The following is a 14154-nucleotide window of genomic DNA, read 5'->3' as shown; positions in this document are numbered from 1 at the left end:
GGAAAACAGCATGTTGGCTCCTGCCTATGTACCCGCAATGGGTACCTCAACCTTAACCGCACCGCCGACCAGAGTGGGGTGAGAAGGGAGCATGCTGGGGGCCCTATATGGGCCCACTTTTCTTCCATCCGAAATAGTCAGCAGCTGCTGCTGACTAAATTGTGGAGCTATGCGTGCATGTGTGCCTCCTTCGCACAAAGCATAAAAACTGAGGAGCCCGTGATACACGGGGGGTGTATAGGCAGAAGGGGAGGGGCTTTACACTTTTAAGTGTAATACTTTGTGTGGCCTCCGGAGGCAGAAGCTATACACCCAATTGTCTGGGTCTCCCAATGGAGCGACAAAGAAAAAAAGTACGAGTCCAAATGCAGTAAAAGTGATGACATGAAATAAGCAACTGCACAATATATTTTATTATATATTGTACACAGTGTATGAATATGCAGCTTTTTAAATATAACATATAGCAATATAAAGAGACTAAATACTAGAATAAATCTAATTAATAAAGGTCTAATGTCCAAATATACCAGGTAAGTATATAATGCAAATATAATTTAAACAAATAGAGTCATAATAAGTTAGGGTAAGAAAGTGCCATGTGCATGAGAGTATAAGCTCAGGAAAAAGCGGAGGATATACCAAAAGCATAGTAATGGCAAAGCTGGTAAAAATTTAACACATGAATAGGACCATTACGAATAGGTCAAGTTACAACCACCTAACCACTCCAATGAGCGTTTCGTTATGGCTTCATCAGGGAGTGTGGGGGAGCGGTCAGAGGTAGGCATGTAAAGGAAACAAAAGAGCTGCCAATAATTAACAATGGAGCATGTCATCATCACCATGTAAGGTCCCTTTCACACGTCAGTGATTCTGGTACGTTTGTGCTTTTTTTTTAAACGTACCAGAATCACTGACATACGCAGACCCATTATAATGAATGGGTCTGCTCACACGTCAGTGATTTTTCACTGCACGTGTCTCCGTGCAGCGTACCCGCGTGTGCGTGATTGCTGCACGGAGACATGTGCATTTTTTTCTGGCATCACTGATGTTCCGGACCATGCAGTGCCAGAAAAAAACGTGCATTTAAAATAATAAACATTTTAACTCACCCGGCTTCAGCCGCGCTCTCTGCAGCCCGTCCTCCCTGCTGCTTCTAAGCCGGCTGATTACTGTCGCGCATATTCATTATGCGCGACACAGCCGCAGCTGCTGCAGGGGTCAGCGCCGGCTGGATGCTGCACCGCGGGAAGATTCAGCACCACGGAGAGCAGGAGCGGGCACAGGTGAGTTGATTTCTAAGTGCAATCACGGGCCACGGAGAACGGAGCCCGGATTGCACTTAGACAACCCACGTGTGCCGTGATTCACGGCCTTAGCAGAATGGAGCACGTTAAAGAAGACTATAAAAAATTGTGACAGCGCGCATTGACCATCTTGCATGAGGGCAAGCACTTGTATAAATATTTACATTTCTCGGTGTAAATTTTTTGTTCTTTATTTTGTGTGGTTTTATTTATATTCTTTTACAATTTTTTTTGTACTTAGTCCCACCATGGGACTTTAACTTCTATTAGTCTGATCAGTGGTCTAATATAATATAATATTATTATTATTATTATTAGATAGTCATTTGGAGATTTAGATGGAAACCCTGATGCAAGTGTTCAGCATAGAGCACAGGATAAATGTGGTCCCAAATTTTTGAGTAAAATGTTCCAATAAAAGCTTAAACTCAATCCACACAAAAAACAAACAAGTCACCAGTCAGGTCCATCATAGGTTTTCATGTTAATGGTAACACAAAGGTTCTGGAAAAGCGCTATGCCTGCCCCTTTAAGAAATTTAGTGAATCCTGCACTCCCAAATCCAAATGCCCCCTTCCTTATGAGCTCCAGATTGTGCATAAACCACATTTAGTGCCCACGTGTTTTTCGGGGTTGTTTTTTTAACATTCTTTTTATTAGTTTTTAATAACAGATAATAATCATATAATACAATACATAATATGGTTATGTTAAACTACAAAATTACAGATAGTATATCTCCTCGAATCCAAACCCCCCTCTCGACCTCCCCCCACCCCACAGCGCCCACGTTTGTCAGTAGTGTAGCAGCGAGAGTCCACTGAATTTACAGGGTGTGTGTCTCCAGAAGCACAAGTTGGGATAATGTACTGGGCAAAACAATGGCAGATTTTTTGCAATTTTCACTTCGCAACATCCATAGTTTATTGTTTTTGGAAAACATCTGTGGAGTCACAATTGTCATTACTCCAGTAGGTAAATTCCCAGAAGGGGTGTAATTTACAAAATGGGATCACTTGAGGGGATTCTGCTCTTCTGGCAAGAAGGGGTTCTGTATATGGAGTCTGAAAACTATTCTAGGAAAATCTGTGTTCCAAGAGTCGAATAGTGCTCCTTCCCTCCTGAGTCTCGCTGTGTGGTCAAACAGTACTGTACAGTCACATGTGGGGTATTGCCACGTTTAGTAGAAATTGTGCGACAAATTTTGGTGAAAATGCAATTAGCAAAAATGTCATTCTTTCTTCACTACCCTATCACTACACTTCACTACTAATGGTATCAAATTCTGTAAGGTACATGTGGTGTCAACATGCTCGCTCACTGCACCCTTGGATGAATTCATTGAGATTTAAAAATGGGTTCATTTATGGGGGTCCTGCTTTTCTTGCATGTTAGGAGCTCTGCCAATGTTACAGGGCACCCCCAAGCCATTACAACAAAATCTGCACTGCAATTTGGCGCTCCTTCAATTATGGACTTTGTACTGTGCCTCAAAAGATTTTTTTCTTTTTTTTTTTTTACAGGGTATTGGCATACTCAGAAGAAATTGCATAACAAAATTGTACCCTTCATTTTATCCTATTATCCTTTAGAAAATTAAAAACTTGGGGCCAAATAAGCATTTTACTGGAAAAAAAAGTGAATTTTTTATTAACTCAATGTTATACAATTTTGTAAATCATGTGTGGGTTACAAATGCACACTACACCCCTAGCTGAATTTCTTCAAGGGTGTAGTTTCCTAACTAGGGTTACATATGGGGGTTACTGTTTTGGCATGTCAGGGGCTCGTCAAGTGTGACATAGCAACCGCAATCTATTTTAGCCAAAATGGCGCTCCAAAATTCCTTTTGAGCCTTGCTGTGCAGTCATTCAATAGTTTTTCACCACATATGGGGTATCAGCGTACTCAGGAGAAACTCCACAACAAATAATATGGTCCATTTTCTCCTGTTACCCTTGTAAAATTAAAAATGTGTGGGGGAAAAAAAAATGTATTTTCTTAATTCCATGACTGAATTTTCGAAAATTCTGTGAAACACCTGTGGGTTCAAGGTGCTCACCTCACGTCTAGATAAATTCCTTGATGGGTGTAGTTTCCAAAATGGGGACACTTGTGGGGGGTTTCCACTGCTTAGGCACAACGAGGGCTCTGCAAATGCGACGTGGAGTCAGTCATCCATTGCAGCCAATTTCACACTCCAAAAGTCAAATGGTGCTCCTTCCCTTCCTAGCCCTGCAACCATTCAGTAGTTTTCCATTACATATGGGCTATCAGCGTACTCAGGAGAAATTACACAACAAATTATAAGGCGCATTTTCTCCTGTTAGCCTTACCCTTTGGAAAATGCCAAATGTGGGGCTAAAAATATTTTTGTTGGAAAAAGCAAAATGTTAATTTTTTCCTTCCACATTATTTAAAAATTTCTGTGAAGAACCTATAGATCTAATGAATTTCTGAACATGGTTTTGAGCACTTTGAGGGGGTGCAGTCTTTAAAATGGTGTCAATTTGTGGTATTTTTTGTCATATAGGCCCCTTAATGTAAAAGAAAAAAAAAATATATATATAAAATTGGTTTTGTAACTTTTGTTGGAGAAATGAGAAATTGCTGATAAACTTTTAACCCTTTCAACGTTCTAAAAAAAATGTGTATATATATATATATATATATATATATATATATATATATATATATATATATATATATATATATATATATATATATATATAAAACAAACGGTGCTGATGTGAAGTAGACATGAGGGAAATGCTATTTAACTTATGTGTGATACACGATCAGGTTTAAGGTAATGAAAATGAAACGTTCAAATATTTCTAAGTTTTCAGATTCTTTTGTTAAATTTTAGATATTTTCATATTTGCAAATCATATCCACCAAACCCTTACCACTAACATGTACAATGTGTCTTGAAAAAATTAGTCTCAGAATCACTGGGATATGTTGAAGCGTTCCAGTGTTATTACCTTAAAATCAGACACAGGTCAGAATTGTAATATTTGGCCCGGTCAGGAAGGTAAAATCAGGCTAAGGAGTGAAAAGGGTTAGAAATGCTAATTTCAGCATTATCTTGTCGTGTAATCAGACTGCTGATCACCTCATGAATAAGTAAAATGCTCGTTCATCAGCTGTAATGATCATTTCTCGGTGGTGCATCATCCTATGCAAATAGGGCTAGCAATAGCGGTCTATGCTCACTGAACTAGTATACGATTGCGCAGTGCAAATTGTTTACTTTAATATGTCGGTATGAACAAGAGTTCAAATGACCAGTAAGTTTTTACTGTTTGGCGATAAGGGGTCATATATTGTCGTTGACCTTTTGGATCAAGGTTTTAGGAAAGTAAGTCTGTTTAGACAGTCATCAATAAACAACAGCTATACCAACTATGGGACAAAGACCATAGAGCTCCATTTCTAACACTTCCACAAAAAATTACAGCACAAAATCGTACAATGTGGAAATGTGGCATAGTCAGTAAAGATATTGGAGATCACAGTGAAAACCAAGATCATTCACCCGGCAGCCATCTAGACTGTCTCCAACTCGCAGGAGCACTAGTTTGGTTGAGCGAGTGTGTGCTCTCTATAAGAAAGCGGTCACCAGACATATCTGGCTACGGCTTATCCCTGGGAGAATAAAGGGATTGGCAGTCTGAAAACAGACATACCCGATCGAGATCTACCCCAACCATCAGTTGTCTGGGGTCCCTATACACATTAGACGACTACTGTTATCAGCTGAATCCGTCGATATTGGACATGTTGGGTGCCTATAAAATGCAATATCAGTGCTTACATCAGACCACTTACCTGATAATAGAAATCATCATGGTATGGGTCAGTGCTCTGCAGCTGGAGGAGCTGAATACGACAAACCCACTCTTTCTCTCGTTGTAGCATAAGACCTGCATAGGGGTCACGACGATTAACTTCTGCATGTGAGGGCCTGGAAGAGTGATCAACTCCGGAGCCACTGATACCTCTGTGTTGGCTGAAAAACAAATGGTGCAACAAATACTTAAAAATTGTAAGGATTGCAGTAACTGTTCACTAAAGATTTGTAAAACAATTTGGAGGTAAAAAAAAAAAAAAAAAAATCACATGGCACATTGCACACCATTTAATAGGATTGTAGATAATTGTTTTAATGTGTTTGAAATGCAAATTGCTTTAAATCTATTTGTCAGAACGATACTTCAATCTAAAGAATGCACCACTTCTGGGGTTGTTGCGGTCTGTTATTTTTAGGCTGAGGAGGGCCCAATAACCATGGGCCTCCACAGCCTGAGAATACCAGCCCATAGCTGAGTGCTTTAAGCTTGGCTGGTGATGCAATTTGAGGACTCCCTGTTTTGTTAAATTTATTTATAAATAAAAATTTTTGAAAAACAGCGTGGGGTAACCTCTCTTTTGCATTGCCAACCAAGGTAAAGCTGCCAGCTGCGAACTGCAGCCATCTGCTTTACCCTTGCTGGCTATCAAAAATAAGGGGGACCCCACATTTTTTTTCCCACTAAGTACAAGGCTAAACACCCTTTAGTGCCACATGAAAGGCACTAAAGGTGCACGCTTAGAATATGTGGAGGGGGGTGGTAGGACATTATATGTGTCTGACCTCTATCGCATATCCATCCATCCTTCCTAGCTTTTTAGGCTAGGTCTGCGGAGACGCCAGTGTTCCTGAGGAGAAAATAGAGCTAAAGTCCGCAGTGGTCAGAACCGCTGCATTCTCCCACGGACAACTCTAGCATATCCGCAGGAATCAGACATTGCGTCCTAGACGAAGTGTCATCGTATCATGGGCACATTGCCCAAAAGTGAAAAATTTGGTACTGCAGAAAAATTTTTGTAAAGAAAAAAAAAAACAAACAAACACACATTTTCAATATGACGATCTATTGTTAATGAATTCCGTGAAGTACTTGTGGCTTTAACATGCTCACTATAACCCTGAATAAAATCCTTGAGGGGTCTAGTTTCCAAAATGGGGTCACTTGTGAGGCTATATAGGTACCGAAGGTGTCCTATAACTGACTGTGGGGTCCACTTTTTGGCATTACCTCTAGAAAAAGTGAGAAATTTTGTGCTAAAACAACATTTTTGTAGAAAAAAAATGAAAATTTTTAATATGACAACCTACTGTATTTTTTGGACTATAAGACGCACATCCCCCCCAAATGTTGGGGGAAAGTGGGGGGTGCGTCTTATAGTCTGAATGTAGGCTGCGGGGAATGAGGGTGCTGCAGGTCATGGGGGCACGAGCAGGCTCTAGCAGCCTGCCATGACCACGTGGGCCCGCTCATTTAATACGCACGCCCATCATCTCTCGGCGCTGACAGGTGGGCGGGGTGATGGGCGGGGTGATGGGCGGGGGTGCGCGCATGGTAAACAGCCGGCCCGCATGATCACCCCTGGCAACTACAGCCTGGAGTGATCATGTGCGGCTATATTCACTACTCCCCACGCATCATCATCAGCGCGGGGTGGAGTGAATCAGTATGCTCACTGGCCACGATCCCTGCAGCCTTGCTCGTCCTCCTGTCTGTGCTGGCTGCGACTGTGTGTGGAGACTAGCAGTGCGCACAGCGATGACGTCATCGCTGTGTGCACAAGTCCACATGCAGCCGGCACAGACAGGAGGACATCGTGATGCTGCAGGGATCGTGGCCGGCTCCACTATACAGCGCTGCTGCTGGCACAGACGGGAGGAGGAGCGATGCTGCAGGGAGTGAGGAAAGGGGAGTATAAACATTTGTGTGCCACAGGATGCAGGCCATATAGCAGCATGGGGATATATAGCAGGATGGGGGTATATAGCAGGATGGGGGTATATAGCAGGATGGGGGTATATAGCAGGATGGGGGTATATAGCAGGATGGGGCCATAAACCAGGATGGAGTATATTATGAGCCGGCTGGGGGTATATAGTAGGATGGGGGTATATAGCAGGATGCGGCCATACAGCAGAATGCGGCCATACACCAGGATGCAGTATATTATGAGCAGGATGCGGCCATATACCAGGATGGAGGTATATAGCAGGATGCGGCCATACGCCAGGAAGGGGTATATAGCAGGATGGGAGCACATACCAGGATGGCAGTAGATAGCAGGATGGGGGTATTTATCAGGATGAGGGACATATACTGTATATACAAGGATGGGGATCATATAAAAAGCAGGTGGATCATTGCCAGGATGGGGTACCTTAGAGAATTTGGGGACATTACCCCCATATCAGTGTCAGCAGCAGATCCTCGCCCCATAACAGTGTGTCATGACCACATTTTTTGCTTAAAATTTTAGTTTCCTACTTTCCTTCTCTAAAACCAGGCTGCATCTTTATGGTCTGGTGCCTCTTATAGTCCGAAAAATAGGGTAATGTTATCAAATCCCGTGAAGTACCTGTTGGTTGAGAATGCTCGCTATACACCTGAATAAAAACCCTTTAGGGGTCTAGCTTCCAGAATGGGGTCACTTGGGGGGGGTCTTGTGTTCCGAAATTCAAATATTGGTTCTTCCGTTCAGAGCCCTCTAGTTTGTCGAGAAGTTTATGACCATGTGTGGGATATCCGTGCGTTCAGAAGAAAGTGGGCAACACATTGTGTCATGCTAGCCCTTGTAAAAGTGGATAAATTGAGGCTAAAAGCAACATTTTTACGTAAAAGGGTTAATGTATTTCATTTTTCATCCCTCTTTGCATTCATTCCTGTGGAGCACCTGAAGGGTTAATAAACTTCTTGGATGTGGTTTTAAGCAGTGTGAGGGGTGCAGATTTTAGAATTGTGTCACTTTTGGCTTTATTTCTGTCACTTAGGCCTCTCAAAGTCACTTCAATTGTGATTTGGGCCCTAAAAGAAAAATGGTTTTCTAATTTTTGTTGGAAAAAAAGAAACTTCTAAAAAAAAACTCTGAACCTTCTAACACTCTCACTGCTTCTCCTCACTGCTGGGGATATCTCTCCTAATCCTGGTCCTCCTCACCACATTCCCTATTGTCACTTCAAACCCTCATCCACAACCTATCACAAATTTCCGCAACCTCTCTAACTTCATTCCCATCCACCCAACCTCCGCTCCCCCAGTCCCTCTAACAGGAGCTCTATGGAACGCTCGCTCTGTCTGCAACAAACTTTCCTACATCCATGATCATTTCATCACTACTGCAACCTCCTGCTCTCTGGCCTCCCTTCCAACACTCTTGCACCCCTCCAATCTATCCTAAACTCTGCAGCCCGCTTAATCCACCTCTCCCCTCGCTACTCCCCAGCCTCGCCACTCTGCCAATCCCTTCACTGGCTTCCCATCGCCCAACGACTCCAGTTCAAAACATTAACCATGACATACAAAGCCATGCACAACCTGTCTCCTCCCTACATCTGTGACCTAGTCTCCCAGTACCTACCTGCACGCAACCTTAGATCCTCACAAGATCTCCTTCTCTGCTCCTCTCTTATTTCCTCTTCCCACAATCGTGTACAAGATTTCTCCCGTGCATCCCCCATACTCTGGAACGCTCTACCTCAGCACATCAGACTCTCCACTACCGTGGAAAGCTTCAAGAGGAACCTCAAGACCCACCTCTTCCAACAAGCCTACAACCTACAATAGCCCTCAGCCCAGTAGACCACTGCGCAACCAGCTCTGTCCTCACCTATTGTACCATCACCCATTCCCTGTAGACTGTGAGCCCTCGCGGGCAGGGTCCTCTCTCCTCCTATACCAGTCTGTCTTGTACTGTTAATGATTGTTGTACGTATACCCTCTTTCACTTGTAAAGCGCCATGGAATAAATGGCGCTATAATAATAAATAATAATAATAATAATAATAATAATAATAATAATAATAATAATAATCACTAATAAACTTTCCTTCCTCACCATCACTGAAACCTGGCTCACCCCCTCTGACACCGCCTCTCCTGCTGCACTTTCTTATGGCGCACTCCATCTCTCTCACACCCCCCGCCCCAGCAACAAGCATGGTGGAGGAGTTGGTTTGCTCCTGTCCGACCAATGCTCCTATACACCAATTCCACTACCACCCTCTGTTAGGCTGCTTTCACACATCCGGTTTTTCCTGTGCGGCACAATCCGGCGCTTTGCAGAAAAAAACGCAACTTTTTTTGCCGCCGGTTGCGTTTTTTTTTTTTGCATAGACTTACATTAGTGCCGTATTGTGCCGCATGGGCTTGCGTTCCGTCCGGTTTTTGAAGCATGTGGCAGATTTAGCCGATGCGGCGCGATTTGCAAAAGCCGCATCCAGCCGCCGCATGCGTTTTTTTTCCACTGCGCATGCTCAGTAGCCTGCCGCAAGCGGCAAAAACCAGACGGGCCACATCTAAAAAACTTATGCAAAGGATGCGGTTTTGTCGCCGCATCCATTGCATAGGTTTTAGAGCCAGATTGGCCGGCTCTGCTAAAACCGGATGTGTGAAAGCAGCCTTACTCTCCCATCTTTTGAGGTGCACTCCGTACGCATCTACGCCCCCTCCAACCTTCAACTGGCTGTCATTTACCGCCCTCCAGGGCCAGCCACTGCCTTTGACCATTTCACCACCTGGCCACTACACTTCCTTTCCACCGACATCCCCACCATCATCATGGGTGACTTTAACATCCCCATTGACACTTCTCACTCATCTGTCTCTAAACTTCTAACACTCGCTTCCTCCTTCGGCCTCGCCCAATGGTCCTCTGCAGCTACTCAAAGATGGCCATACGCTGCATCTCATCGTCACTCGCCTCTGTTCCCTATCTAACCTCTTTAACTCACCTCTCCCCGTCTGACCACAACCTACTCACATTCTCTTCCCTCTCCAAGTACACAACCCCCACTCCACAAACTTTCACACCCTCACAGAAATCTCAATCACCTTGACTTACACGCACTTTCTCAGTCCCTTCTCCCTCTCACAGACATTGCATTTTTACAGGATGCAGATGCTGCTGCAACTTTATACAACGCTACAATCTCTGCAGCTCTCGAATCAGCTGCCCCCCTCACACAAACCCCAAAACCCGCACAATCAACAGGAAACCCTGGCACACGAGTCAGACTAAAGAACAGAGACGGGCTTCCAGAATTGCTGAGCGCAGATGGAAGAAGTCTCAATCCACTGAGCACTTCATTGCATATAAAGAGTCCATCACCACCTTCAAGTCCACACTCCCAGCTGCAAAACAAACCTACTTCTCATCCCTCATATCCTCTCCCTCTCACAACCCTAAACAGCTATTCAACACTTTCAATTCTCTCCTCCGTCCTCCAGCACCACCTCCCTCTCTGAAGACTTTGCCTCTTTCTTCAAGCAGAAGATTGACAACATCAGAGCAAGCTTTCGCCCACAATCACCATGGCCCCTCATCATAGCTACTCAGCCCTCTTCCTCCAAACCTAGCTTCTCCACCATGACAGAAAAAAATCGTTCCACTCTACTCTCAAGATCACATTAACCACCTGTGCACTGGACCCGCTCCCATCGCACCTCATCCCCAACATCACCGCAGTACTCATCCCAGCCCTAACCCATCTCTTCAACCTATCACTAACAAGTGGTGTATTCCCCTCATGCTTTAAACATGTCTCCATTACACCCATCCTCAAAAAGCCCTCCCTTGACCCATCCTCTGTGTCAAACTATCGCCTTATATCCCTTCTCCCCTATGCCTCAAAACTACTGGAACAGCATGTCCATCTTGAACTGTCCTCATACCCCTCATCCTGCTCCCCCTTTGACCAGCTACAATCTGGCTTCCGACCACATCACTCTACTGAAACTGCCCTAACCAAAGTCACCAATAATCTACTAACCGCCAAAGCCAAGCGACACTACTCTATCCTCCTCCTCCTGGACCTGTCTTCTGCCTTCGACACAGTAGACCATTCCCTCCTACTACAGATTCTCTCATCTCTGGGCATCACAGACTGATCTTGGATCTCCTCATACCTAACCGACCGTTCAGTGTCTCCCATTCTCACACCACTTCATCTCGCCCCCTATCTGTCGGTGTCCCCAAGGCTCAGTTCTTGGACCCCTGCTGTTCTCCATTTTCACCATCGGCCTGGGACAGTTCATAAAGTCTCACGGCTTTCAGTATCATCTCTATGCCGATGACACAGATCTACCTCTCTGGACCTGACATTCCCTCTCTACTAACCAAAATTCCACAATGTGTCTGCTATTTCATTTTTCTTCTCTGTGCGATTTTTAGAACTTAACATGAACAAAACAGAGTTCATTGTCTTTCCTCCTCACTCATTTCCTCCAACAAGCCTTTCCATCAAACTTGATGGTTGCTCACTCTCCCCAGTCTCACAAACGCGTTGCCTTTAAGTAACCCTCGACTCTGCTCTATCCTTCAAGCCACACATCCAAGACATCTTCACCTCATGCAGACTACAACTCAAAAATATCTCCCGGATCCGTGCTTTCCTTAACCAAGAATCAGCAAAAACATTAGTGCATGCCCTCATCTCCCGCCTCGACTACTGCAACCTCCTGCTCTCTGGCCTCCCTTCCAATACTCTTGCACCCCTCCAATCTATCCTAAACTCTGCGGCCCGCTTAATCCACCTCTCCCCTCGCTATTCCACAGCCTCGCCACTCTGCTAATCCCTCCACTGGCTTCCCATCGCCCAACGACTCCAGATCAAAACATTAACCATGACATACAACGCCATCCACAACCTGTCTCCTCCCTACATCTGTGACCTAGTCTCCCGGTATCTACCTGCACGCAACCTCAGATCCTCACAAGATCTCCTTCTCTACTCCTCTCTTATCTCCTCTTCCCACAATCACGTACAAGATTTCTCCCGTGTCTCCCCCATACTCTGGAACACTCTACCTCAGCATATCAGACTCTGCCCTACCGTGGAAAGCTTCAAGAGGAACCTCAAGACCCACCTCTTCCAACAAGCCTACAACCTACAATAGCCCTCAGTTCAGTACACCACTGCACAACTAGCTCTGTCCTCACCATTCCCCGTAGGCTGTGAGCCCTCGCGGGCAGGGTCCTCTCTCCTCCTATACCAGTCTGTTTTGTACTGTTAACACTGGGGAACGCAATTTTTTTAGGCGTTAGGTCAGACAACTGTTCTTAATTTTTGGATGCTGAATCCAGAAATGATCTCAGTTTTTCTCTATCACGATAAGTTTTTGAACTATAGGATTTTTGTCTTCTCAAAAATATGTAAACTACTGTACCTAAAAAGTGTTTTTTTTTTAAAATAGTACAAATATGAACAAAAGATGAAATATATAAGAAATAGGCATGACAAATATGTTTTTCAACACTATCATGTTTTTTTTACTAAGGAGAGATAGATTATATATATATATATATATATATATATATATATATATATATATATATATATATATATATATATATATATACACATACACATATATACATATACATACATACATACATACATACATATACATGCAAGTATTTAAGGTAAAAATGTACATTTATAGCTTTTTCTGGAGTGTTTAACTTGAGGACAATCACGTTTGATGCTCCAGCAATAGTCAGCCATCATATGTACATCCCATCTACCCTGGTAACGGTCTTCCATAACCTTCAAATCTTGGTGAAATCGTTCACCTTGCTCATCGCTAACAGCACCAAGATTTTCCGGAAAGTTGGAAAGATGGCAATGCAGAAAATGTAGTTTAATACTCCTGTTGCAACTAAGCGCTTTGTAGCTCTCCAATAGTTTCTGAACAATTTTTGTAATTACTTGCACGTGTATTTCCAAGAAAGTTCTTGACGACATCTTTGAATGATAACCAAGCATTCTTCTTAAGTCCCATAGTCATAGACATAGTCCCGGTGAAATGTTCATCTTTGATGAGCTGTCGAATTTGTGGACCATCAAACACACCAGCCTTGATTTTTTCAATGGACAGTCCAGGAAGTGCCAACATGATGTACTTAAAACAGTCGCCGTCAGTTGGCAATGCTTTTACAAATTGCTTCATGAGACCTAGTTTTATGTGCAGAGGTGGGAATAGTATATTCTTCCTGTCAACAAGTGGCTGATGTAGAATGTTAGGATCTCCAGGTTTAAGACCAGATCTTGGAGGCCAATTTGACTCAACCCAATGCTTTTCTTGAGCTCGGCTATCCCACATACAGAGAAAGCAGGGATACTTTGTGTACCCACGCTGCTGACCAAGAAGGAAGCAAACCATTTTAAGGTCAACACAGATGATCCAATTGTGTGTGTCATATTTCAATAACTCTCTTTACATCTCCATGTTCTTCACGAAGAGAGACAGAATGCCCAATAGGGACTGCACCAAATAAATTGCCATTGTGTAGAAGGACACACTTAAGACTCCGCTTTCAGCTATCAATAAACAGTCGCCATTCATTTGGATTGTACATTGAAAACCCCAATTCTTGTAGTAAACCAGGAATATGGCAAAACACAAAACCGCTGTCACACCGAAAGTACTGCAAAAGAAGGGAATTTTGTTTACTTACCGTAAATTCCTTTTCTTCTAGCTCCAATTGGGAGACCCAGACAATCGGGTGTATAGCTTCTGCCTCCGGAGGCCACACAAAGTATTACAAATAAAAGTGTAAAGCCCCTCCCCTTCTGCCTATACACCCCCCCGTGCATCACGGGCTCCTCAGTTTTGGTGCAAAAGCAGGAAGGAGGAAACTTATAATTTGGTCTAAAGTAATTCAATCCGAAGGAAGTTCGGAAAACTGAAAACCATTCAACATGAACAACATGTGTACACAAAGAACAACAGCCCGAAGGGAACAGGGGCGGGTGCTGGGTCTCCCAATTGGA

The 14154-nt window shown here is 43.6% G+C and overlaps 1 protein-coding gene across 1 annotated transcript in view; it reads right to left on the bottom strand.

The window, feature by feature from the left end:
• PATL1 (PAT1 homolog 1, processing body mRNA decay factor) overlaps nt 1–14154 on the bottom strand; it is a 230223-nt gene that overhangs the window by 92294 nt on the left and 123775 nt on the right. The window contains exon 10 of the mRNA XM_075349144.1: nt 5148–5328. Within this exon, the coding sequence (XP_075205259.1) occupies nt 5148–5328 (181 nt within the window). The remainder of the gene's footprint in view (nt 1–5147; nt 5329–14154) is intronic.

The sequence above is a fragment of the Anomaloglossus baeobatrachus genome, chromosome 5 (genome assembly GCF_048569485.1).
Source record: "Anomaloglossus baeobatrachus isolate aAnoBae1 chromosome 5, aAnoBae1.hap1, whole genome shotgun sequence".
In the NCBI taxonomy this organism is placed as follows: Eukaryota; Metazoa; Chordata; class Amphibia; order Anura; family Aromobatidae; genus Anomaloglossus; species Anomaloglossus baeobatrachus.
Note: the sequence above shows the minus strand (reverse complement) of the source record. Positions and strands in the feature narration are given on the sequence as shown.